The following is a 27,659-nucleotide window of genomic DNA, read 5'->3' on the forward strand; positions in this document are numbered from 1 at the left end:
ACCTTAATAAGCCCAACTTTTCATTTAGCAAAAAAAGCATAAAATCCATCTTAAGTTGAAATTAGTAGTATTCTACAGCATATGAAGTGAATTAATATGGGGATATACCAAATAGAAATCTAAATTTTGAAATATTTGAAGTTAAAGGATTTGAGTAACTTATCTGTGAAAGGTCCAAGGTGATACTCTCCTACCAACCCTACTAAATTTGTTTCCTTTCTAGGCCTCAGTGAACCATAAGTGTTTTCATCAGAAAGGAGCACAGTGGCAGGTCCAAACTATATACCTGATAACTTTAGGATTAAAGGGAAAGATACAGTGTACCATTGCCTCCCTGCTTTGTCATTTAAAGTTTCGTCTTCATGGTGAGTGATTCTGTAGCCAAGTTTGTGACCACCCAATGAACTATGTAGCTACTGTATGTCCTGCAGAGCTCATCCAGAATAGAATGTTCTTGATCAAAATGAGAGTGCTAGAAGGCTCATGAGGCTATAAAGGAAAGTATATTCCGATTTGGGATGTTATTAAGATAATTAGGCAGCCCATTCTACTCCCAAGAGAAGAACGACCAGTTTAATCTGTTGTCACCAAGGGGTTTACAGCTTAAGACCTTTCCTGTAAAAATTAAAATGCACTCATAAAAGTTACCAGAAGAAAAACCAGCAAGGTCAAATCAAGGTTTTATCTAATGTTAGGAACATTTAGATTACTTTGTGTGTGTGTGTATATATATATTTTTATTTTTACATTGTAGAGGAAATTAAAGCTTTTATTAAATGGCATGTAAACACAGGTATTAAGCCATAGAGAAGAATTACTATGCACCTGATGAAAAGAATCAAGATTTCTATAACACAGCATACACATTCTCATGGACCAGATGGCAGTTACGTATACATACAAGGCAAGTACTAAAAGATACCAAAAACATCTTTGATGCCATCACTTTTGTTTGGGAAAAAAAAAAAGTGTCGTCCATCATCTGGATACTAAATCAAAGCTAAGGCCAAGCACAGTGGCTCGCCCCTGTAATCACAGCACTTTGGGAGTTCAAAACCCCATCTCTACAAAAAAATACAAAAATTAGCCAGGCATGGAGGCACACACATGTGGTCCTACCTACTCTGAAGGCTGAAGTGGGAGGCTCACCTGAGTTCGGGAGGTCAAGGTTGCAGTGAGCCGTGATGGTGCCACTGCATTCCAGCTTGGGTAACAGAATGAGACCCACCCCCCAAAAAAAAGCTGGAAGGCTACACTAAATAGGTCACTCTTTCCTCTATTTTTCTAACTTTTAGAAATTCAAATTTATTTTAAAGTTTGACATATACAATTCCATAACTACTATTTCATCTTCAATCTATAGAATGGTAACTTTAAGCAACTTTAAAACTTGAGTTCCTTCTGAATTTCCCAGAGTGTTTCTGCACTCTTTTGCAAGCAGGCCTCCTCTTCAAGGGTCAGTTTCACTTTTATGAGGTCTGTGATGCCATTCTCTCCCAGGATACATGGGACACTAAGGAATATTTCTTCATTTATTCCATAGAGGCCCTGAAAGTAAAGACTTAAAAATTATTCCTTTTTTAACTTTTAACAAAGGTCTGCAATATGAGAAACAACAGTTGTGAGGTGAATGAATAACAGATTGATAGTACAAACTATGGCAGAGTACCAAGACAGAGAACAATTTAAAACATGATTAGACATATTTATTGTTCAGTTTCAACCCACCATCTCTCCACATGGGCCCCAGCCTCCTGCCATGTTTGCTGGGGCCCACCCTTCTTTCCTCATCTCCTTACTCCATACCACTTCCTATCAAGAGACCACTTCAAAATTCCTATGACTTTATTTCCAATGATTTAGATCTCTCTTGTTTTATAACCTCTCCCATTTAGACTAGCAGAAGGATCTCACCCATGCCCCAACTCCCCTCTCCCCAGGAGACTGCTAATTCTTTTGTGTCTAGTGCTTTGTTCCTAGATCTCTTCATTGGACATAATCGAAACAAAGAGAACAACTCCAAAGGTACCAAGGTCTGCCCATAGTGGTTCCCAGTGTTTCCAGATACTGGTAGAGTCAGATCACTTAGTTAAATAATCAAGTTGCAAAAACACTCACTTTTATCTAATAAAAGGAAATGTCACGCTAGACCAGGACAAAGGTCTATAAAGATAGACTCTTTCCCCGATCTCCCCACTCTTCAGCAGCAAAGAACAGACTTCAGGAAGAGAGGTTCTTCCACGAGATCAAACCCAAAACCGGAGTGTCTCAAAAATGTTATTTACCCCTGTTTTATGTTGAAGTTAATGATTTTTCAAACGTGAATGTCCTACCTTACTTAGGGTAGAAACTGGATGCACTCTCCTGAGATTCTTCAAAATACTTTCTGTTAAATCAGCTACAGATAGGCTAATGCCCCAAGAAGTATAACCTTTCATTTTGACCATCTCATAGCCACTGTAGTTAGAAGAAACCATAAACATAAGTTAGTTGAGAAGATCCACTTGTCATTGAACTTCCACTTTATAGCATCCTATCTAACAATGCCACAAAACTGCAATGACTCCATCAACAACTTCTCCTAGAAATTACTTGGAGTATGTATGCATTTTTTTTCTTAAGTCTTGCTCTGTCGCCCAGGCTGGAGGGCAGTGGCGCAATCTCGGCTCACTGCAACCTCCACCTCCCGGGTTTAAGCAGTCTTCCCTCCTTAGCCTCCTGAGTAGCTGGGATTACAAGTGTACACCACCATCTGTGGCTAATTTTTGTATTTTTAGTAGAGCTGGGTTTTCACCACGTTGGCCAGGCTGTTTTCATACTCCTGACCTCAAGTGGTCTGCCCACCCTGGTCTCTCAAAGTGGTAGGATTAGAGGCATGAGCCACCACGCCTGGCCATATGTATGCCTTTTTTAGGGAGGGTCTCAGCTGGAGTGCAGTGGCACCATCAGAGCTCGCCTTGACCTCTTGGGCTCAAGCAAGCCACCATACGCTCAGCTAATTTTTTTTTTTTTTTTTTCGTAGAGATGGGGTCTCCCTATGTTGCCCAGGCTGGTCTCATACTCCTGAGCTCAAGTGATCCTCCCACCTCAGCTTCCCAAAGTGCTGGGATTATAGGCATGAGCCACCATGCCTTGCCATGGTGGTTAAACATTAGAGTTACAAGTACAGAGATGCAGAAATTAATATGGAATTAATTCCACCACTAACAATAAACACTATATAGCAAGTGTTTGAAAAAATACATTGTCAGTCAACAAGTGAGCCCCTACCATGTGCTCAATACTGGGTTAGGCTCAGGAATGAGCAACATAGAATCAGTCCCTGACTGTTGAAGAATTTATAATCTGGTGAATATGATCACACAAAAAAGCAGAAGTGCAAATAAAAATATCGGAAATACAACAACATATACTTAAGGGACTAATCTCAACCTTCTAACAGAGTTCAGGCTCACAACTTCTAAGGTACTGAAAATGTGAAACTAGCGTGTATTACCTGGAAATCACTTTTTTGTGGACATTTTCCCACTGCTCAGGATCTTTATCAGTTCCTATATCTGGGTTCAGATCCTTCAGAGGGACACCAGCAATGTTCACACCACTCCACACAGGAACTAAGAAAGAGATACCCAAAATCCCACTTCTTACAACATAGTATTAGCAGGGTTTTGGTTTTTGACCTTAGCAAAACTGTTATGAGTGGTTTTCAACTAGGAATGTTCTGATATCTGAGCCCCACTCCAGATATTCTAAATCCAGATCTCCACAGAGGGGGATCCACAATTCTATTATCTTGGCAAAGATTCTGCAAATAAGAAAATTGCAGTTTTAAACTTTCCACTAAGAAGTTTTAGTTTTTCTACCTTTTAAGTCTTTTTCCATAGCCAAGGTTTATATTAAATAGATTTCAAAGGTTTTTTTAGCCAGAAGACACTAAGAGGGGAGAAAAAGACTATTACCACAGTACTCTTTCTCTTCCCTCTTACATTCTTCAGTTATACCCATCCCTTAATCTGAAGAATGCCTACTACATGAAGTACACTGCTGACCTTTGTGAACTAGAGTGTCCCAAATTAAATACAAACTATGTCGTGTTACTTAGTTCTCTATTTAAGAAAAGCATTATAATCCTAGCCATCCATATGTAGGATTATAGTGTCAATCTCACATTTTTCAAATCTGTATTTTTTGTTATTTTAAAAATAAGTGTAGTAAAAAATTACTACTAAAAGGGCCTAAAGTGGAATAAAGTCTTTTCTCCCCTCCCAGGAGCTACTTTGCATTAAATGTCTATATGATTGGTAGGAAATAGATATTGCAGAGGCTCCAATCGTGCCTCAGCCTTACCACTCGAGTCACCATGCTCTCCAAGGATCAGCCCATGACAGCTTTCAGAGTGGATGCCAAGCCTTTGCCCAATAAAGTAACGAAAACGAGCAGAGTCCAGATTACAACCACTTCCAATAACACGGTTTTTGGGAAATGCGCTCAACTTCCAGGCTACATAAGTTAAGATATCCACTAAGAAGAAAAAGTTCATATCAAGAAACGTCCTCATCTGCAAGGATACGTTTTTTAGATTTACCTAACTTAAAACTAGTAAATCTGATGTTTTGTGGAGGGGGCCAGAAACATGGTTTTCTATCCAACCCCAGCTATACCCCAACTCTAAGAATATCTACCAAATAGAAGTAATGAAAAACCTTTTTGTTGATACTTTGCATAGCTTGGTATGCAGAAACAGAATGTTCACTCCACAGAAAATTCTGAGAAATATGAATAAACAAATACTCTTATCAAGTCTTTCAAATAATTTTGCTCAGAGAATAACCCATTTTCAACGAAAAGCATAGTTAAGAGGGGAACAGAGGGATGGGCACAGTGGCTCACACCTGTAATCCCAGAACTTTGGGAGGCTGAGGCGGGCGGATCACGAGGTCAAGAAATTGAGACCATCCTGGCCAACATGGTGAAACCCCATCTCTACTAAAAATAGAAAAATTAGCTGGGTGTGGTGGCATGCACCTGTAGTCCCAGCTACCTGGGAGGCTGAGGCAGGAGAATCGCTTGAACCTGGGAGGCAGAGGTTGCAGTGAGCCGAGATCACATCAGCTGCACTCCAGCCTGGCGACAGAGCGAGACTGCATCTCAAAAAAAAAAAAAAAAAAAAAAGGAGTTGGGGAGAACAGAAAGAAACAAGTATAAATCCCAGCTACTTGGGAGGCAGAGATGGAGGGATCCCTTAAGGCAAGCAATCATTCAAGACCATCCTGGGCAATATAGCAAAACTGCATCTCCAAAAGGAAAATAAGCCAGGCGCGTGGTGCCATGTGCCTATTGTTCCAACTACTTGGGAGGCTGAGCCAGGTGGATCACGTCAGCTCAGGAGATCAAGCTGCAGTGAGCTACTATCACACCACTGTACACCAGCCTGGGCAACAGAGCAAGAACAAGACCAACTGTGTCTCTGTCCCAGTAGGGAAGGGATAAATTTTTGACACAGTGTGATATTTGAGTGTCAGTTATTTTAAACATTATTAGCTTTATCAGAATTTTTTTCTTGAAGTTAATTTTTAAAATAATACCAAAAAGAAGGTCAGTGTAGCTATATTAATAGCAAATAATAGAATTTTCAACAAGAAAGCATTAATGGGGGTAGAGATAATACATTTATGTATGTATAATATGTATATAATATGTAATATATATGTATTATCTCTATTATGTATCATACACATTTATGTATTATCTCTGTATCCCCACTAACACATAATTACATTATATACAATTATGTATAACATATGTATTAAACATGTATTCTCATTAATGTATGAGATACATAAAACAATGCAACAATTTAACAACTGTACATTTATATATACTTAATATAGCCTCAAAATATATGAAAAAAATTAGGAACTGTAGATTTGATTCATAAGCATAGTAGACAATTTTAACATACTTTTGTTATAAACTGATTTATAAAGTTAATTTTGCAAAACTAAATAAAATTAATAAGTATAATCAAATAAAGATCATCATGCCCATTAAAGTCCATAATACATCAGGAATTTTTTTTTTTTTACAAACACTATTATCTGGATCACAAAGTGTTAACAGACTCTAAAGAACTGATCAGACAACCCAATTCAGTTATATCAGAATCAACCACAATAAAATTTTTTTAAATGTTGAAACATACACTTTTTTTTCTGAGACAGGGTCTCGCTCTGTCACCAGGCTGGAGTGCAATGGCGCGATCTTGGCTCACTTTCTACCTCTGCCTCCTGGGTCCAAGTGATTTTCCTGCCTCAGCCTCCCGAGTAGCTGGTACTACAGGTGTGTGCCACCACGCCTGGCTAATTTTTATATTTTTAGTAGTGATGGGGTTTCAGCGTGTTGGCCAGGATGATCTCGATCTCTTGACCTCGTGATCCACCCACCTTGGCCTCCCAAAGTGCTGGGATTACCGACATGAGCCCCTGTGCCTGGCCCCAAAAATACATTTTTAAATGACTCATTGAGTTAAAGAGGAAGTAAGACAAGGGATTACAATATATTTAAAACGAAAATACAAAGTACAATGAAACAAAGTTAATAAATAAAATTGTATATGGTGATAAATTTATTTTATTTTATTTTATTTTATTTTGGAGACGCACTCGTTGCCCAGGCTGGAGTGGAGTGGCGCAATCTCTGCTCACAGCAACCTCCGCCTCCTGGGTTCAAGTGATTCTCCTCCCTCAGCCTCCCAAGTAACTGGGATTACAGGCACCAGCCACCACGCCCGACTAATTTTTGTAGTTTTAGTAGAGGTAGGGTTTTACCATGTTGGCCAGGCTGGTCTCAAACTCCTGACCTCAGGTGATCCACCTGCCTCGGCCTCCCAAAGTGTTGGGACTACAGGCGTGAGCCACTGCACCCGGCCTAATTTATATTTTTTAATGCATTTTTAAAACAAAGATTTTTTAAAATCAGTGACAAGCGTTATTTTAACAGTAAAATAAAAGGAAGGAAAGAGTATCGAATAGTAGGAAAAATTATTTTTTTAATAGAGACAGGGTCTTGCTATGCTGCCCAGGCTGGTCTAACTCCTGACTTCAAGCAATCCTCCTGCCCCAGCCTCTCAAAGTGCTGGGATTACAGATGTGAGTGACCATGCCCAGCCTAAAAAATATTTTTTTAAAAACAGCATCAGAGGCCGGTTGCGGTGGCTCACGCCTGTAATCCCAGCACTTTGGGAGGCCAAAGCCAGTGGATCTCCTGAGGTCAAGAGATTGAGACCATCCTGGCCAACATGCTGAAACCCCATCTCTATTAAAAATACAAAAATTAGCTGGCCATGATGGTGCGCGCCTGTAGTCCCAGCTATTTGGGAGGCTAAGGCAGGAGAATCACTTGAACCCGGGAGGCGGAGGTTGCAGTGAGCCGAGATCGTACCACTGCACTCCAGCCTGGCAACAGCGAGACTCCGTCTGAAAAACAGAAAAGAAAAGAAACATACGTCATCACCAGGCGTGGTGGCTCACTCCTGTAATCCCAGCACTTTGGGAGGCCAAGGTGGGTGGATCACGAGGTCAGGAGTTTAAGACCAGCCTGGCCAACATGGTGAAACCCCGTCTCTACTAAAAATACAAAAATTAGCCAGGTGTGGTGGCGGCCACCTGTAATCCCAGCTACTCGGGAGGCTGAGGCAGAGAATTGCTTGAACCCGGGAGGCAAAGGTTGCAGTGAGCTGAGATTGCACCACTGGGCTCCAGCCTGGGTGACAGAGCGAGACTCCGTCTCAAAAAAATAAAAAATAAAAAAATAATAATAATAAAAGAAAAAGAAAAATACTTTAAGCAGCAGCTTTACCCCATAAATGCAAAGGTGGTTCAATATCAAAAAATCTGTCAACATATTATACCAGATGAGATTTAAAGTAAAAGATATATATGATCATTTTAACTATAGGAAAACTCATTCAAGGATTAAAAAAATAAAACTAAACAATCTGGGAACAGAAGGAAACTGCTTTTTATCTCAAAAAGGTATCTATCAAAATCCAAAGCAAACATACATTATTAAGAAAACTTAGAAGCATTTTCATTAAAGTCAGAAACAAGACAAGGATACCCACTATCACTGTTTCTGTTTAACATTATACTGGAGAGTCTTCTAGATTATGCAACAGGACAAGGGAGAAAAAAAACTCCTAAGAATAAACCAAGGCCAGACACGGTGGCTCACACCCGTAATCCCAGCTTACAGGGAGGCCGAGGTGGGAGGATCACTTGAGACTAGGAGTTTGAGACCAGCCTGGGCAACATAGCAAGACCTCGTCTCTACAAAAAATTTAAAAAGTAGTCAGGTGTGGTGGCATACACCTTTAGTCCGAGATACTTGGGAGGCTGAGACAGGATCACTTGAGCCCAGGGGTTCAAGGTTACAGTGAGCTATGGTTGTGCCACTGCACTTCAGCATAAGTGGCAAAGCAAAAGCCTGTGTCTGTCTGTCTGTCTACCTACCTACCTACGTGCCTACCTACCTACCTTCCTTCCTTCCTTTCATCTATCAATTAGTTTTTATAAACAGACCAAAGTCCTTATTTGGAGATGGTAGAATTATCTAATAGAAAACTTCTGATAATGCCTACTTGCCTGGGACTTTGAGGAGCTACTATAGGAGCAATTATTTTGTTTACTAAAACTGAGTACCTTCCTATCTCTTTGACATATGTTTACAAAGCCTGGGTAAAAATGGTATAAATTACTTTTGAACCATCTCTACATTCTGAGGCCTTCAGCAGGGCAATGAAGAGGTGTTCTATGTGTAGAATTTGCAGTATCAAAAATAAGAAAATACTCATAAGTGAGGAAATGTGTTGTTTTTATTTAAGTGTAGTAGGACAATATTTCACAAATCATTCTACAAAGTGATTTGTCCTGCTATTTCTGCAGTTTCAAAATAGGTGTTTTTTAGAACCATTCACAAAAATTTCCAATAGTGAAGTCAGAATTATTTGGGGAAAAACAGGTAAGGTAAAGAGTTCACTTTCATATTACTTGGATTAAACCTCTTATTTTCTTATAGGCTCAGTCATTAACAAAGTAGCAGCTTTCAACTAAATCAAATGTCTAAAATAAATATTAACAACTCTTATTTGAAAAATCTATTTGTTCTTGTTTTAGATAATTAGAATAGTATTTTTTTAAGCATTTGTTGGTACCTTTTCCATTTGGTTGAACTTTTAACTTAGCTTTATGTAATAACTCATACTTTAAAAATGATAAATGCATCAAATTCTATCCTAAACATATGAAGACAATTTAAGATTCAGAATCGTGTAGTCGATCTCTGTGAAGAACATAATTTCTAATTTGTCTTTCTTGTAAATCCATATTTTTTATGGCAGATTTAATATAAGTACTCAAATAGTAGAAATTAGACACTTAAAAGATATGAAGATGACATCTTTTGTCCTCTAAAACAATGTTTTCTAAACACGTAGTATTTCCATTAATGTAGAAGTTAGAGCTTCTGTTCCCTGTTTAATACCCATTGACGGTAAAAAGTGATACTGAAACAGTCTGATCATACCACTATTTAAAATGGTAAGCATTCATTCTAATACCTGAGATGGAGAGAAGTATGCGTAGAAATGTCTAAGTTTTCTCACACATAAAGCTATCAAGTGAAAAACCCCAGTTAGTCATGCTGGGCCTTAAGAGGTTCGTCACCTGCCATTGAAATGCAAGGGGATTGGGGGACCTCCACCAGGCCCTGGGTCTGGAACTGAGAAAGTGACCTGTTTTAATTGGTAAACTGAAAACAGAGCAAGTAACTCAGCTGTGTCCCAGGGTACCCAACCACATTTTTGAGGTAAATGACTATAGATTTGAAGAAAAGGTTAAACTTTTCCTAAATCTTTGATCTTCAATTGTTTAGGTTCTCTTCCTGTATTATTTTACATCCCCTCCCTTACCGTACTGCCTTCTAAATTTTCCATTTTCCACTTCTATTTGGTCATTTAGTTCATGTAAATAATTAGTTACTGGAACTTTTTAATTTGTTTAAAAAAAAAAAAAAGTCCTAAATACTCTTAAATCAACAGTTACAAACCTCCATAAGCCATTCTGGGTAGATTTTTCTTTTTAAAAATTTTTTTTTTTTTTTTAAACAGAGACAGGGTTTCACACTATTTTGCCCAGGCTGGTCTTGAACTCCTGGGCTCACGCAATCCTCTCACCTCAGCCTCCCAAAGTGCTAGGGATTTTAGGTGCGAACCACCACACCCAGCCTCATTCTGAATAGTTTTGAAATTAATACGTAGTATTTGTTATGTCTTGTGCTCCACATTTCCACAGTAATAAACTAAAATCCTATTTTAAAATAATGTCAACAGCGTGTTATTTATCATTGAAATAAGATCTGGATGCAATTTTTTATTTTATTTAAAAAACCTGGCCAGGTATGGTGGTTCATGTCTGTAATCCCAGCACTTTGGGAGGCCAAGGCGAGTACATCACTTGAGGCCAGGAGTTGGAGACCAGCCTGGCCAAACATGGCGAAACTCCGGCTCTACTGAAAATACAAGAATTAACTGGGCATGATGGTGCGCGCCTGCAATCCCAGCTACTTGGAAAGCTGAGGCACAAGAATCACTTGAACCCAGGAGGTGGAGACTGTAGTGAGCCAAGTTTGTGCCACTGCACTCCAGCCTGAGTGACAGAGCAAGACCCTGTCTCAAAAAAAAAAAACAAAAAAAAAAATCAAAAAAACCTTCTAAAATGTACAGTTTTACGTTTCTACCACTACATGGATAAAGTTATGCACTTAGGTAAGATAAATTTTTAACATAAAGAAACCCTAATTGCTTGTTTTAATTTTTAAAATTTCACATTCATTTCAGCATAATAAAATATCATATATAAACTAAAACAAAAATTCTTAAAATGGACTGCAGTAGGTCAGTTAGTGAAAATAAAATACTGTTGAAATGTGGCCAGGCACTGTGGCTCACGCCTGTAATCCCAACAGTTTGGGAGGCTGAGGTGAACAGATCTCTTGGGGTTAGGAGTTTGAGACCAGACTGGCCATCATGGTGAAACCCCATCTCTACTAAAAATACAAAAATTAGCCAGGCGTGGTAGGTCACGCCTGTAATTCCAGCTACTTGGGAGGCTGAGGCAGGAGAATTGCTTGAACCCGGGAGGTGGATGGAGGTGGCAGTGAGCCAAGATCACCCCACTGCACTCCAGCCTGGGCAACAGACCGAGACTCCATCTCAAAAAAAAAAAAAAAAAAAAAAAAAAAAAAGTGTGCTAGGTAAATAAGTAAATGTGAGTATTGCTGTGAAGTTAGTAATGTTTAAAAAATAGCACCACAATCATCATAACTATTAATACATTCAGTTTTTATCCATGATTTGCCAAAGTAAAAATTGGCACATCCTTTAAAGGGAGATTTCTAAAGGAACTTAAGAACTTCTAAAAGTGTCAATGGTGATTCATTTAAATGATACTTTTCCTGACCTTAAAATTCTGATTTGAACTTGCACTCCATTGTGTAGTGATGCTGCCTCTAAATATTACACATGTGTGAAGCCTTTCCTCTGCTACAGAATCACTAAAACCAAGCCTTGAGGACTGTGGAGACACGGGAGCTGCATCTGAAGGCAGTCCTGCATAGGAATTAGTACCTGCACCTGAGAAACCCCTCTCTATCCAGATTGCTCTCAGAATTACCTTTTCTTTCACCAAAATTTTAGTTAAATATTACCATTCAGTGCCACACAGTGGCTCACGCCTGTAATCCCAGTACTTTGGGAGGCCAAGGCAGGCGGATCACTTGATACCAGGAGTTCAAGACCAGCCTGACCAACATGGTAAAATCCCATCTGTACTAAAAATACAAAAATTAGCTGGGCATGGTGGCACGTGCCTGTAATCAGCTACTTGGGAAGCTGAGGCACGAGAATTGCTTGAACCTGAGAGGCAGAGGTTGCAGTGAGCCAAGATTGCACCACTGCACTCCAGCCTGGGCGACAGAGAGAGAGACTATCTCAAAAAAAATAAATATTATTCAGGGGGGAAAAAAATCTTTCCTGAGTGGTATCAATTTTTGGTAGCTTAATAATGCTAATTTAAAGTTGTCAGTTTTTTGTTTTTTTGTTTTTTTATAAGAGTAATGAAGTTAATTGTTTCTTTTAACTTTTGAAGCACCTGAAATTTTGAAGATGGTTCTTAGTGAACCATTTTAACAAACTCACTAAAATAATGGAGAAGACTTTCTTCAACATGATTCTAATATCAGAAAAAGTTTTCTAAATAGATATAGAAGATATATTTGATAGTGTGTACTATAACTGCATACACTATCAAGCAAATACAGAACTAAGCTGTTAAATCATTTGAGATTGAGATTTTTTGATTTTTTTCCTCATTTTTACTGCTCTTAATGGCAGACAGCCAGTATATAAAACACAGAAAAAGTATCCTCTGAATGTGCTTATTAGAAATATTAGTCAATAAATTAAATATTCTTTAATAGACTTCTGCCATAATGCACAGAGAAGCATCTTTTGCAAATGTGCTTCTAAAATCTGCGGTGGGAGTGTGGTGGGCCAGTTAATGTCGCCAAGCAAGTGATGCTTAGTTTGTGTTTCCTCATTTGTTATCATATAACCTTAATGATGTGGGACTTTGAGGGTGGAGGCTTTTTAGTGCAAATTAAAACAAAGTAGGTTGGGGATTCATTTCACATTTACTGTTTGTATTAACTTACTGTCCCTACAGACGTCAGCGCCCTGAATGGTTAGAGAAATTAATGAAGGAGCTCCATCAGGTGCCTTCACAACTCTTGAGTCTTATCAGAATCTCTCCACAGCTCTCATTTCAAAAATGACACTGTGAGATTTCAGGATGTGAAAACACTTACTGGAAAGTAAGAAAATATAAAATACTATTATATAATGTGATAATGTATCATCAGCTTGTTATTTTCAGTGTGCTTCCATGTAGCGCCAGACTACCATTTCTGAATTTTGGATTTGGTATTTTTTTTAAAGAATCAAACTCTTGGCCGGGCGCGGTGGCTCAAGCCTGTAATCCCAGCACTTTGGGAGGCCGAGGCGGGTGGATCACGAGGTCAGGAGATCGAGACTATCCTGGCTAACATGGTGAAACCCCGTCTCTACTAAAAATACAAAAAACTAGCCGGGCGTGGTGGCGGGCGCCTGTAGTCTCAGCTACTTGGGAGGCTGAGGCGGGAGAATGGCGTGAACCCGGGAGGCGGAGCTTGCAGTGAGCCGAGATCACGCCACTGCACTCCAGCCTGGGAGACACAGCGAGACTCCGTCTCAAAAAAAAAAAAAAAAAAAAAAAAAAAAAAAAAAAAAAAAAAAGAATCAAACTCTTAAAAAGAGCAAATGCTTACACCAATAGCCTGTATGAAGGAAAATTTATGTGAAAGCCAAAGATATGCATGCAGTTAAATATATAAATAAATATCTCAATGCCATACAAAAAGAACTTTTGATAATCTATTAACTATTTTAAAAAAGAAAAAACAGAGCCTCAAACTTGTGGGACACCGTTAAGCACACCAACATATATATGCATGTATGGTAGCACCAGAAGGAGGGAAGAGGAGCAGAAAATTATTCAAAGAAATAACAGCTGAAACTTCCCAAATAGAAAAACATTACACATCCAAACCAGGTGCAGTGGCTCATGCCTGTAATCCCAGCACTTTGGGAGGCTGAGGTGGGCAGATCAGTTCGGGTCAGGAGTTCGAGACCAGCCTGGCCAACATGGAGAAACCCCATCTCTACTAAAAATACAAAATATTAGCCAGGAGTGGTGGTGAGTGCCCATAATCCCAGCTACTCAGGAGGCTGAGGCACGAGAATCACTTGAATCCAGGAGGCAGAGGTTGCAGTGAGCTGAGATCACGCCATTGCACTCCAGTCTGGGCCACAGAGCAAGACTCCGTCTCAAAACAAGAAGAAGAAAAAAAAAAAAAAAAACTATACATCCAAGCTGCTCAATGAATTCCAAGTGGTATAAACTGAAAGACTTTCACACTTCGACACATCATAGTCAAACTGTTAAAAGCCAAAGAGAAAATATTGGAAACAGCAAGAAAAAAACAACTTATTAAATACAAAAGAACCAAAATAAATCAGCAGCAATCCCTATCAAAATCCTTGTTGGTTTTACTTTAGAAATTGACCAGCTGATTCATAAATTCATAAGGAAATGCTAAGGATCTAGACAAGAAAAAAAAAATATATATATATATATATATATTTTATGGTTTACAGCTTTTTGTTACTACATATGTTTTTCTCCATCTTCTTTCATTTTTAACTTAATATATCATGAAGCTCACTCCATAGTAGTATTTATAAATATGTTGATTACTGTAGCTTTGTGGTAAGTTTTGAAATCAGGATGTGTTAAGTCCTCTGACTGTTCTTTAAGATTATTTTGGGCCAGGCATGCTGGCTCACACCTGTAATCCCAGCACTTTGGTTATGGGTTTATATATATATAGAAAGAGAGAGAGAGAGAGAGAGAGTCTTGCCTTGTCACCCAGGCTGGAGTGCAGTGGCATGATCTCAGCTCACTGCAGCCTCCGCCTCCTGGGTTCAAGTGATTCTCTTGCCTCAGCCTCCAGAGTAGCTAGGATTACAGGTGTGCACCACCATGCCCAGCTAATTTTTGTATTTTTAGTAAAGATGGGATTTTGCCATGTTGGCCAGGCTGGTCTCGAACTCCTGACCTCAGGTGATCCACCCGGCTCAGCTCCCAAAGTGCTGGGATATGGCTGGGCGTGGTGGCTTACGCCTGTAATCCCAGCACTTTGAGAGGCTGAGGCAGGTGGATCACCACACATTAAGAGTTCGAGACCAGTCTGGCCAACATGATGAAACCCCATCTCCACAAAAAATACAAAAATTAGCCGGGCAGTAGTGGCGTGTGCCTGTTATCCCAGCTACTCTGGGGGCTGAGGCACGAGGATCGCTTGAACCCACGAGATGGAGGTTGTGGTGAGTGGGGATGGTGCCACTGCACTCCAGCCTGGCAACAAAGCGAGACTCCGTCTAAAAAAAAAAAAAAAAAAAAAAAAAAAAAAAAAAAAAAAAAAAAAAACCCATAACCAAAGTGCTGGGATTACAGGTGTGAGCCAGCATGCCTGGCCCAAAATAATTTTAAAGAACAGTCAGAGGACTTAACACATCCTGATTTCAAAACTTACCACAAAGCTACAGTAATCAACATATTTATAAATACTACTATGGAGTGAGCTTCATGATATATTAAGTTAAAAATGAAAGAAGATGGAGAAAAACATATGTAGTAACAAAAAGCTGTAAACCATAAAAAATGTAAATGGTTACCTATAAAGGGATGGAGGCTATAGGGGAAAGGGCACAGGGACAGAAGCTGGAGACTTGGAATAATTCCTGTTCTCTAGAATTGATGTTGGAGCCATGTGAATATTTTATAAAACTGTGAAACAAAAGTTAAATAGTTCTTCAGCATCGAAATTAAAATGAATAAACTTAATCACGCACTCAACTCAGTTTTGGTCGCACAGAGAAAAACTATTCCAAATGATTTTAGAATACAGTAATTTGAATATCCCTAAACTACTAAGCTCAAGACTCATAATCTCTAGCTGTTTGACATTTCCTCTGATCATTTCAGGTATCTTAATTTTTCTCCTCTATATTTAACATCCCCACCTCCTTCCCTCACTGACTCCCACCCGATCGGTAAATTTACCAACCCAGTTAAATGAAACTACCATTCGTTCAGTTACTCAAAGGAAAAATCTAGAAGTTATTTTTTATTCCTCCCTTTCCCTCACTACACACAATCTATCAGCAGTCCTGCACATGTTATCTCCAAAGTCTATTTTGCGTTTGTCCACCTTGTACATGCACCAGTGAGGAGTCTAGTACAATTCTGGAGAGTCAGGCAGGAACTATAGCCCTCCTTTCACTTCTCAAACAGTAATGTGGAAAGCAAACCTCAGCCTTTAGAATATAAATCTTGAAGTCATATGATTAAGCATATTATCTTCCCATACACACCACTTTTTTTTTTTTTTTTTTTTTTGGAGACAGGGTCTCACTCTGTCACCCAGGCTGGAGTACAGTGGCGCAATCATGGCTCACTGCAGCCTTGACCTCCCTGGCTGAAGCAATCCTCCCGCCTCAGCCTCCCAAGTAGCTAGGACTACAGGCATGCTCCACCATGCCCTGATAATTTTTGTATTTTTTTTTTGTAGAGATGGAGTTTTGTCATGTTGCCCAGGCTGTTCTCAAACTCCTGGATTCAAGCACTTCACCCACCTTGGGCTCCCAAAGTGTTGGGATTATAGGCGTATAGGTGTGAGCCACTGCACCTGGCCTCACACTAGTATTTTTTTAAAGTCATTATAGTATATACACTGATTACAACTGTGCAAAGTACATATTACACTAACAAAACAGAGATTCTGGAATTATATTGGTAGTTTACGATTTAATACTCATTAAATTCTTTTTCTCTTCAAAGTTACTAAACCCACCCCCAAAAACTCCTTCACTGAACAGTGAAAATAAAGCTGACCTATGTAGCCATAAAAAAACAAAATCATGTCCTTTGTAGCAACATGGATGCAGCTGGAGGACATTATTCTAAGCTAATTAATGCAACAATAGAAAACCAAATACCACATGTTCTCACATATAAGTGGGAGCTAAATATGTGGGTGCACATGGACATAAAGATGGGAACAAGTGACACTGGAGACTACTAGACAGGGAGGGAGGACAGCAAGGGCTGAAAAACTATTAGGTACTTCGCTCACTACCTGGGTGGCAGGATCAGTCCTACCCCAAACCTCATCATCACGCAGTATACCCATGTAATGAACCTATACAGCGTACTCCCGAATTGAAAAGTTGAAAATGTAAAACAACAAAACTGACCTGGATTAGTAACAATAAGCAGTTTGCAGTGAGGGCTATATTGGGTAATATTGGGAATCATTAATTTAAAGATGGACACATTTCGCTGGACTAAATCAAGGCGTGTTTCTCCTTTTTTCTGGCGTGCACCTGCTGTGATAATCACTAGATTGGAGTTTGCAGTGACTAAGTAATCTGGGGAAAGATTAGAAGAAACAATCGATTATGAAAGAAAACATCTGGCATTTAAGTATACTTCCTGTTCACTTCAATCACCACACTATGTTTACCAAAGAGCAGGTTCCCTGAAATCTTCTAGTATGCCCAGACTACTTTTTAATTTCAGGAAATTAGCACTAAGTTTCCCTTGTACATTTTTTTTTAATTAAAAAAAAAAAAACCTAAGTCATGCACAGTGGCTCACGCCTGTAATCCCAGCACTTTGGGAGGCCGACGTGGGTCAATCACTTGAAGTTAGGAGTTCAAGACCAGACTGGCCAATGTGGCAAAACCCCATCTCTACTAAAAATACAAAAATTAGCCAGGCACAGTGGCGGGTGCCTGTAGTCCCAGCTACAAGAGAGACTGAGGCAGAGGTCACAATGAGCCAAGATCACACCACAACACTCCAACCTGGGTGACAGAGCAAGACTCCATTTCCAAAAACAAAAACCTCCTAAGTTGGGTGCAGTAGTGCACCTGTAGTCCCAGTTACTTGGAGGCTGAGACCAAGAGGATCACTTGAGCCCAGAAGTCCAAGTCCAGCCTGGGCCAACATAGCAAGACACTGTCTCAAAAAAACACCTCATCTCCTAAAATAACTTTTGTATTATTTAGACGAAGAGGTCAAAATATGGATTAGTCTGGCAAGAATACTGAGAGATAGATGTGGTGTGAACAGATTTTTGAATAGGGAATTGTTGGTTCATTCATTTGTTCAAATAATTATCTCCTAGGTGCCAAGTGAATAAAGTACAGTAGTGAAGAGCTTAGGCTTTGGACTCAAACAGAACTGAGTTCAAATCCCTACTCCATCACTTTTTTTTTTTTGAGACAGAGTTTCACTCTTGTTGCCCAGGCTAGAGTGCAATGGCGTGATCTTGGCTCACCACCACCTCTGCCTCCCGGTTCAAGCGATTCTCCTGCCTCAGCCTCGTGAGTAGCTGGGGTTACAGGCATGCACCACCATGCCCGGCTAATTTTTGTATTTTTAATAGAGACAGGGTTTCTCTATGTTGGTCAGGCTGGTCTCAAACTCCCAACCTCAGGTGATCCGCCCTCCTTGGCCTCCCAAAGTGCTGGGATTACAGGCGTGAGCCACCATGCCCAGTCCTATCACTTTTAATTAACCTTAGTTCAGAGGTACATCATCTCTTAAATAGAGTTGTGCTTAGGTCAATGTCTCACACACAATAGGCAGTCAGTTCATTGCAGCTGTCATGGTAACTGCTATTACTGCTGCTCACAAGGAACTCAGTCTGGTGCTGTGGGAAACCTTGCAAAGTACAACCTAAGGATCTGAACATGTTATGAGAGCACAGAGTAGGGAGCAACTAGCCTTATCTGTAAAAACTGCAGAGGTCAAAAGAAATAAAGATGATTTTCTTGGATATTTGTTCATGTATATTAGAATATTTATAGTATTTAACTATGACATTAACCTTTGCTGGAGACAATATTTGGCATTTTCATAAAAGGGCTGCCATGTTGAAGATCCATTGTCTCACCCTTCAGTTTGCCTTCATCAGCATCCACAAGGACAAGTTCATCACTCAAACCCTAAAAAACATTATTAGTCAAATGGGTGAGTGTATCTCTTGATTAACTGGAGAATGAAAGAAAATTCTTATATTGGTGATCTGTGTCTAGCTTGTGAATTATCAAAATCAAAGGAAACATAATAAATGATCTCATCATTTCATCATGATATAAAAGTCTAAACCAGAAAAAATACAAGTTACAAAGAGGAACGTTTCAGCTCATCATTAGGAAAACAAAAACAAACTGTGTAGTAAATCGAACAATCTCTGAAAGTCGTCAGCAGCCCCATTTCCCATTTCAGCCGAGGCTGCAGAGTGATAAAGTAGGGCTTCTGCTGAAGGAATTTCTCACCAGACCATGGGCTTCTTGAGAAAAGGAAGTCATTCATCTCCAGCCATCTGGTGCTTACTTATCATCCACCTGGCACAGAGGAGCTCAACGTTTTTTGAATAAATGGTATCTTAGTCCATTTCCTGCTCCTTATAACAGAATGTATGAAACTGAGTACTTTATAAAGAAAAGGAATTTATTTCTTACAGTTATGGAGGCTGAGAAGTCCAAGGCCAAGGGGCCGGCATCTGGTGAGGGCTTTCTTGCTGGAGGAGACTCTGCAGAGTCCCAAGGCAGTGCAAGGCATCACATGGCAAGGAGGCTGAGATTGCTAAATTCAGGTCTCTTCCTCTTCTTGTAAAGCTACCATTCCTACTCCCCTGATAACCCATTCATCCATAGATTAATCCATGGCAGAACCCTCATGACCCAGTCGACTCTTAAAGGCCCCACCTCTCCATACTGCCACATGGAGGATTAAATTTAAACATGAGTTCCAGAGGGGACAAACATTTAAACCACAGCAAATGGATTAAAATATAAGGCTCCTTCCAACTCAAAAATATTTTAGTTCTATAGTCAGACAGTTATTACCTGCAGAAACCAATTCGTACTATAATTTATATGATGCTACTTTATATGTAGGAAAGGAGAGAAAATATAGTTCTATTTAAAAAAACAAAACAAAACACTAGAAATACAAGAAACTGATTCAAATAGTTGCCTCAAGTGGATGCTAAGGAAAGGTTGGATGGAAACTAGTGTGACTTCTCCATGTATGTATCTTTTCTTTTTTCTTTTTTTGAGATGGAGTCTCTTGCTCTGTTACCCAGGCTGGAATGCAGTGGTGCAGTCTCAGCTTACTGCAGCCTCCACCTCCTGGGTTCTAGTGATTCTCCTGCCTCAGCCTCCTGAGTAGCTGGGATTATAGGCATGTGCCACCAGGCCCAGCTAATTTTTTTGTATTTTTAGTAGAGACAGGGTTTCACCATGTTGGCCAGGCTGGTCTCAAACTCCTGACTTCAAGTGATCCACCTGCCCTGGTCTCTCAAAGTGCTGGGATTATAGGCGTGAGCCTTAATCCGCACCCAGCCTTGTATGTATCTGTCTGAATTCTACTTTTACTTTTTGTTTCTGAGACAGGGGCTTGCTCTGGCCCCCAGGCAGGAGTACAGTAGCATGATCTTGACTCACTGCAGCCTCAACCTTCTCAGGCTCAGATGATCTTCCCACCTCAGCCTCCTGGGTAGCTGGAACAACAGGTGCTTGCCACCACATCTGACTCATTTTTGTATTTTTTGTAGAGATGGGGTTTCACCATGTTGCCCAGGCTGGTCTCAAAGTCCAGGACTCAAGTGATCCGCCTGCCTCAGCCTATGAAAGTGCTGGGATTACAGGCGTGAGCCTGTGCCCAGCCTACTTTTTTTTTTTTGAGATGGAGTCTCCCTCTTGTTGCCCAGGCTGGAGTGCAGTGGTGCTATCATGGCTCACTGCAACCTCCACCTTCCTAGGTTCAAGCAATTCTACTGCCTCAGTCTCCCAAGTATCTGGGATTATAGGCGCCCGCCACCACGCCCGGCTAATTTTTTGTGTGTTTTTAGTAGAGACAGGGTTTCACCATGTTGGCCAGGCTGGTCTCAAACTCCTGACCTCATGATTCACCTGCCATGGCCTCCCAAAGTGCTGGGATTACAGGCATGAGCCACCGTACCCAGCCTTACTTTCAAACCTTGTAAATGTATTACCTTTTAACTACATATTCTTTTATCTTTATTACATAATATATTTTTCCTTGGAGGAAAAATAGCACCTTTGTGTTAGTGCTGAGAAGTAAATGATCAAGGCGGGGCATGGTGGATCACGCCTGTAATCCCAGCACTTTGGGAGGCTGAAGTGGGCAGATCACGAGGTCCGGAATTCGAGACCAACCTGGCCAATATGGTGAAACCCTGTCTTTACTAAAAATACAAAAATTAGCCAGGCATGGTGGCGCGTGCCTGTAGTCCCAGCTACTCAGGAAGCTGAGGGAGAAGAATCGCTTGAACCCAGGAGGCAGAGGTTGAAGTGAGCCATGATTGCACTACAGCACTCCAGCCTGGGCGACAGAGCGAGATTCCGTCTCAAAAAAAAGAAGTAAATGACCAAGGCCGGGCGCGGTGCCTCACGCATGTAATCCCAGCACTTTGGGAGGCAAAGGTGGGCAGATCACCTGAGGTCAGGAGTTCCAGACCAGCCTGGCCAACACGGTGAAACCCTGCCCCTTCTAAAAATACAAAAATTAGCCGGGCATGGGGGCACATGCCTGTAATCCCAGCTACTTGGGAGGCTGAGGCAGGAGAATCACTTGAACCCGGGAGGGAGAGACTGCCATGAACCGAGATCAGATTGGCCATTGCACTCCAGCCTGTGCGACAGAGTGAGACTCACTCTCAGAAAAAAAGAAAAGAAAAGAACCAAGCATCCATAATTTAAGCACATATCCAATTCACATTGTTAGAGCTTTTTACCTTTTTTCTTTTTTGAGACAGGGTCTCACTTTGTCACCCAAGCTGGAGTACAGTAGCACATTCATGGCTCACTGCAGCATTAACCTCTTGGGCTCAAGCAAGCCTCCTGCCTCAGCCTCCCAAGTAGCTAGTACTACTAGCAGGTACCACTGCACCTGGCTTTTTTGAGATGGAGTTTCTGCTCTTGTTGCCCAGGGTGGAGTGCAATGGTGCAATCTTGGCTCACAGCAACCTCTGCCTCCTGGGTTCAAGGGATTCTCCTGCCTTAGCCTCCCAAGTAGCTGGGATTACAGGCATGTACCACCACCATGCCCAGCTAATTTTTTATATTTTTTGTAGAGATGGGGTTTCGCCATGTTGGCCAGGCTGGTCTCAAACTCCTGACCTCAGGTGATCCACCTGCCTTGGCCTCCCGAAGTGCTGTGAGGCCACTGTGTGCAGCCACCCAGCTAATTTTTAATTTTTATTCATTTATTTATATTTTAGAGACAGGGTCTTGCTTTGTTGCCTAGGCTGGTCTCAAACTCCTAGGCTCAAGTGATACTCTTGCCTCGGCTTCCCAAAGTGCAGGATTACAGGAATGAGCCACTGCCTGGATCCAGCCTGGATCTTTTTACTCTATTTGAATTACTGGAAATTCAAAGCCAAGCACTTTAAATTTTAAACTAGACTACAACTGATTAACCTAGAAGTCTAAGCTGTATTGCAAGGAACAGGTTGTTGCTTAATGAAATGCCAAAGCTTCTTGGACACTCAGTTATTCAGAGATTGGAGTCATATGGAACAGCATTACATGGCATTGATAAAGTTATCTTTGAAAGGCAGCTTTGAAAATGTATCATAACCCCAGGAGCAAGGAACATAAATAGCCCAGATCTTGGTTTCTAATACTATTATCCAATAAAAGGAACCAAGTTTCCTTGGAGAAAAAAGGCTGATTCTAGGAGTGGTGCAGAAAATATACAAGATGAAGAACCAGAAACATCTTGAAATGACAAAGAGTAACGAAGCGTTCAAAACCAAACAAAACTCTATACTGATGTAGTATGTCAAAGGCACACAGCAGGCAACTTCAAAAAATTACCAATGGCCACAGCTGGAACAAATTCATACAGAAGTATTAGATTATAATCCAAAGTATAAAGTAAGACCCATGAGTGCATAGTGATATTAACAAATGATTGAATTAATAGGGGAGGAAGGATAAATCTCCCACACAGAAGAATTAAAATAATTCTCCACCCCGTAAGTGTAGGCTGCATATAGGGACTTTCTTCCAAAGAGACCAGTATGGAAAGGGGGAAAATAGTAACTTTACAGTAGAGAAACCTGATAAACACAGTCTCAGTCAGGTAACCGAGGTCAACATCAACACTGAATCATGATAGTATGTACCCGGGATAAGATGTGATGAAAAATGGCACTTTATATGTCTTCCTCCCCAAAACCCAAAACCCTGGTCTCACCATTAAAAAAAAAAACACCAAATTCCAACAGAAAGGTATTCTACAAAATACCTGACTAGTACTCCTCAAAACGCTCAGTCATCAAAGACGAAAAATCTAAAGAAACTGTCATAGTCTAGAGGAGCCCAAGGAGAAACAGTGACTAAATGTCATGTGGTATCATCCTGGATGGGATCATGGAACAGAAAAAGGACATAGGTAAAAACTAAAGAAATCTGAGTAAAGTGTGGACTTTATAGTTAAAGGTGATATGTCAATATCCATTCTATCATCATGACAAATGTACCACACTAAGGTATACAATATGTATTAGAGTTCTCTAGAGGGCCAGGACTAATAGGATAGATGTATATATGAAAGGGAGTTTACTAAGGAGTATTGACCCACATGATCACAATGTGAAGTCCCACAACAGGCCATTTGCAAGCTGAGCAGCAAGGAAGCCAGCCCAAGTCCCAAAACCTCAAAAGTAGGGAAGACAACAGTGCAGCCTTCAGTCTGCAGCCAGAGGCCTGAGAGCCCCTGGCAAACCACTGGTGTAGGTCTCAGAGTTCAAAAGCTGAAGAACTTGGAGTCTGATGTTTGAGGGCAGCAAGCATCCAGCATGAAAGAGAGATGAAGGCGGGAAGACTTAGCCAATCTAGTCCTTCCACGTTCCTCTGCCTGCTTTTATCCTAGACGTGCTGGCAGCTGATTAGATGGTGCTCACCCAGATTGAGGGTAGGTTTGTGTCTCTCGGTCCTCAGACTCAAATGTTAATCTCCTTTGGCAATACCCTCACAGACACACCCAGGAACAATACCCTGCATCCTTCAATCCAATCAAGTTTACACTCAATATTAACCATCACACCATACTAAGGTATAATGTTAATAACTACATGTGGAGTATAAACTATTATCCTTTCAATTTTTCTGTAAATCTAAAACTACTCAAAAAAATAAAGTCTATAAAAATATATCCTAACAATCTCTCTGGACTCTCTTTCCTTATAAAAATGAAAGTAAACAGAGTATCCCATCTTTATATTCACAATCCAGTGCATTTTCCATTTTAATGGGCATCTTTGAGCAATTCTTTCATCCAACTACTAAATATCAATTACAGGAGGCACTGATCTAGATTCGGGATACATCGCTGAAAGAGAATACAAGTGGATCTCACATTACACTAATTAAAGTTTATGTATTACGGTATAACTCAGTAGTTTTTAAAGACATTACTGTTTCTCTACTAGGTTCGTGCCATAAATTCCTGACAATAAAATCCTGAACAATTCCTTTTGAGAATTCCTTATCAGCAAGGAGTTTTTAGGCTATCACCATCTCCTTGAATGACAGAAGTTGCAGTGTCTAGGGCAAGGACAGGGAAAGATTAAAGTGAGCCTTAACCTGAGGCTTTATAGGGGGATTATGTACCCTATTTCCTAAGATATTCAAATGCCATAGTTAGCAACATACTAGAATTCAAGTTCTAGAAGCAGGAGGTGACTGGGAAAGTTCTGCTTCATACCTTTACAGCAGGGAGCATCACTGAGTTTGGACAATGGGTGCTACAGGTGGCATTTTAAGCCTCCAGAGGTAAACCCCCAGTGGAGCCTATGGATACTCTTACATGCCTAGTGTGGCCTGTACCTCCCATCACCAGTTGCAATGGAATGCACTCCTGTCCACCACCTCCACCCGAGATCTAGGACCTCCCATCACAGATAGGGCCATGAAACAGGTGCAGCCCCATGGTACTGCCCTCTCCTCGGCCCCTGGAACCTCCCATCAGAAGCCCCGAAATTCCCTCCACTCCTGCAACCAAAGCTAAGCAGCAGCTGGCAGAGGTAGGAGTTCCAGGGATATGGCTCAGTCCCTCCCCAAATGGCCCTTCAAAGCAGAGGTGATAAATAAATATTTTATTTCAAGCTTTTCTGTATATATTACCTGTATACTTATTCATGCAATTAGAGATAGTCTGTGCCTTTTTTCTCCTCTAAAAAATAGGTCTAATATTTACTTTTCAGGGTTGTAATATTGGATAATTTATAAACATATTATTATTACTGATGTTTAAAAAAATGTGTTGGGCAAAGCAAGGTGACTCACGTCTGTTATCTCAACACTTCAGGAAGCTGAGGCCTCCTGCTTGAGGCCAGGAGTTTGACAGCAGCCTGGGCAATACGTGGAGGCCCCATCAATCAATGAGTCACAGATGCGTTGGTTTTCACCTGTGTGCATTCTTCATTAGCAGTGAGGACACTGCTGATAAAGGCATTACAATAGGTAGGACAAAATGAATCATGGGGAATTTGTATGGCTGGCAGGAGCAGCAGTTGGCTGCGGCCGCTATCCTTAGTGCCACAAGGTCACTATGTCATCTAGATATGAAACCCAGAGGCAATCCTTTAAATCCAATGAATCATGCCAGGTTTAAAGATTATATAAAAGATGGCTTAAAACATTTTACAGATACTTCATTAATAAAAGTATAGCTCAAAATGTCTTATGATTTATTAAAACTTTATGGTAATAAAGTTCGTATCAGGGTAATATTCTTAGAAAGGGGTCAGAATCCTTTTTGGCCTCTGTCTATAGCCATTAAACTTTGTCAGCTGTATCAGTACTAAGAACAGCTAAACACTAAAACTAAGCTAACATGAACGAGGAATGAAGGGAAATAAAGATCTAGAGACTAGGAAATGGGAGAGATATTTCAAGGAAAAAAGATTGTATTTTGTGCTCACAGGCTGCCTACCATCACTGACATGCTTGTATACTCTTTCTACAGTTTGTTTTGGGAGCTGAGTTTCCAAATCAAGCAAAGGGGTACCTCATATTGTCATTATGTGAAAGCGAAATGTCAACATACTTTCACAGAGATGCTTCTAACATATGATATAATACTATTTTAAAAAAGGAGCGCCCTCTGGGTGGAACAACTAAAACAAGGGCACCTTTTCCTCTGGTGCCCCTTGTACTGGATCCCCACTCATCCCTTGAACTGGACACAACCTGCACAACCATACACTGTGGCCTTGCCTCCAACCGAGGTGAACCCTGTGGTGCGGAGCACATAACTTACTTTTAATAAGATGCTGATAGCACAGGCCACACCAACCGATCCAGTTCCTACAATGGAGATCTTATTGTGATGAATGGCCTCCTCTTTCGTGAAATTCTTAATAAGTTCACTCTTGACAGTTGCCATCTTGGAAACCTAACAGTGAAGACAAATTGCACAGCCATTTCTAAGACCTGAAATTGGAAATGGCTTGGAATTCCAAGACCTGTGGTGAGAGCGCGTATGGAGAACTTCTGGGCCCCCAGGAGGTGCAAGACCGACAAATCTGACAGCAAAGAAGCTGGGTAGGTTCTGGCCAGGTAGCTCAGCATCCATGAAGCGGACCAGGGGAAGGAGAAGAAAGCGTGAGTATAGTTAAGAGGAATTAAGAGAGAGAGAGGAAAGGAACAGGGGCTGCTCCACCAAACATGAAACCACAGCTGGGACGGCTCTCCGTCCCGCAGCTGACCCCCTTTTCTCTCCCCTCTACCCTACTTTTCCCCCAACCTCCAGTTCGCAGCTCCCGGACTGCGCCGGGGTCCGCAGGTCCAAGTGCGAGGTACTTCTGGCGACACTCACAGGGGTGAAGGGCCACCCGCGCCTGAGCAGGTCACATGCCGCCTGGCGGAGACACGGAACCATCCTTGGGCAAAAACAATTCGCTCCCGCGGCGCCCGCTCGCTGGCTGCTCCCCAGGACTCTTGCAGCCCAGCTCATGGCCACTCACTCAAGAGTGAAGAAAGAGAATGGAGGAAAGCGGCGTTACAGCTCCTCGAGGCACGAAGGAGATGAACCACCAACTAATAGACGCCGGGTCACCTCCTTACTGCAGCTGCGCGGACCGCACCCAGCTCGTGCAGGTATCGCAGGTGTGATGCTTGGCAGGTGTGAGGCCGGAAGCGGGCTGTGAAGCACCGCACCTGCGCCTCTGCCTGCCCGCCCCGCCCCCGCGTGCTGGTGGGCGCGCTGCTGTGTCGGTGGTTGGCCGGCTGCAGAAGGCGCCCGAGGTGAGGCAGGCACAATGCAGTGCACGGCCTCTCCTGTCCGGTGGAGTTGTTTGCCTAGAACCCATCCACCAGAGAGCCCAAGTAATTTTATTTCTAACCAAACCTTGTCTGGATGTATCTGAAAAGGACTTTTTGACTCTCATTTGGAAATTTTTCCCCAGCACTGTAAGAGAAAGGGACCTCAAGATTAACTTTTACCACCTCAAATGTGAGCTAAAGTAGAAAAAGTAAAATTTTAAAACTCTGGGCCGAGCGCGGTGGCTCACGCCTGTAATCCCAGCACTCTGCGAGGAGGGGTGGGCGGATCACCTGAGGTCAGGAGTTCGAAATCAGCCTGGCCAACATGGTGAAATCACGTCTCTACTAAAAATACAAAAATTAGCTGGACGTGCTGGTGCACACCTGTAATCCTAGCTACTTGGGAGGCTGAAGCACAAGAATCATTTGTGAATCTGGGAGGCGGAGGTTGCAGTAAGCGGAGATTGTGCCACTGTACCCCAGCCTGGGTGACAGAGTGAGACCCTGTCTCAAAACAACAACAAAACTCTGTATGCAAAAGGAATTTTGAAATAAGTTATGAAACCTGAAGAAT

General features: G+C 41.2%; 1 protein-coding gene across 1 annotated transcript; it reads right to left on the bottom strand.

Annotated features, from left to right (window-relative positions):
• Positions 1-13: 13 nt before the first annotated feature.
• LDHAL6A (lactate dehydrogenase A like 6A) lies at positions 14-26,825 on the bottom strand. Its single transcript, XM_050755449.1, has 8 exons — positions 26,640-26,825; positions 26,082-26,216; positions 18,610-18,727; positions 16,970-17,143; positions 4,348-4,521; positions 3,497-3,614; positions 2,334-2,457; positions 14-1,548 (listed from the first exon to the last, which is right to left on the bottom strand). The coding sequence occupies exons 1-8, from the start codon at positions 26,775-26,777 to the stop codon at positions 1,384-1,386; spliced, it is 1,146 nt and encodes a 381-aa protein (XP_050611406.1). The 5' UTR covers positions 26,778-26,825; the 3' UTR covers positions 14-1,383.
• Positions 26,826-27,659: the final 834 nt, after the last annotated feature.

The sequence above is a fragment of the Macaca thibetana genome, chromosome 14 (assembly GCF_024542745.1).
Source record: "Macaca thibetana thibetana isolate TM-01 chromosome 14, ASM2454274v1, whole genome shotgun sequence".
Classification (NCBI taxonomy): Eukaryota; Metazoa; Chordata; class Mammalia; order Primates; family Cercopithecidae; genus Macaca; species Macaca thibetana.

Excerpts from the sequence above, each read along its gene's own strand:
- LDHAL6A (XM_050755449.1), bottom strand. The coding sequence starts at position 26,777 with ATGAGCTGGGCTGCAAGAGTCCTGGGGAGCAGCCAGCGAGCGGGCGCC. Across the intron at positions 17,144-18,609 it reads AAATATTGTCTCCAGCAAAG|ATTACTTAGTCACTGCAAAC; the intron begins GTTAATGTCATA and ends ATCTTTCCCCAG. Across the intron at positions 2,458-3,496 it reads CACAAAAAAGTGATTTCCAG|TGGCTATGAGATGGTCAAAA; the intron begins GTAATACACGCT and ends TTCTAACTACAG.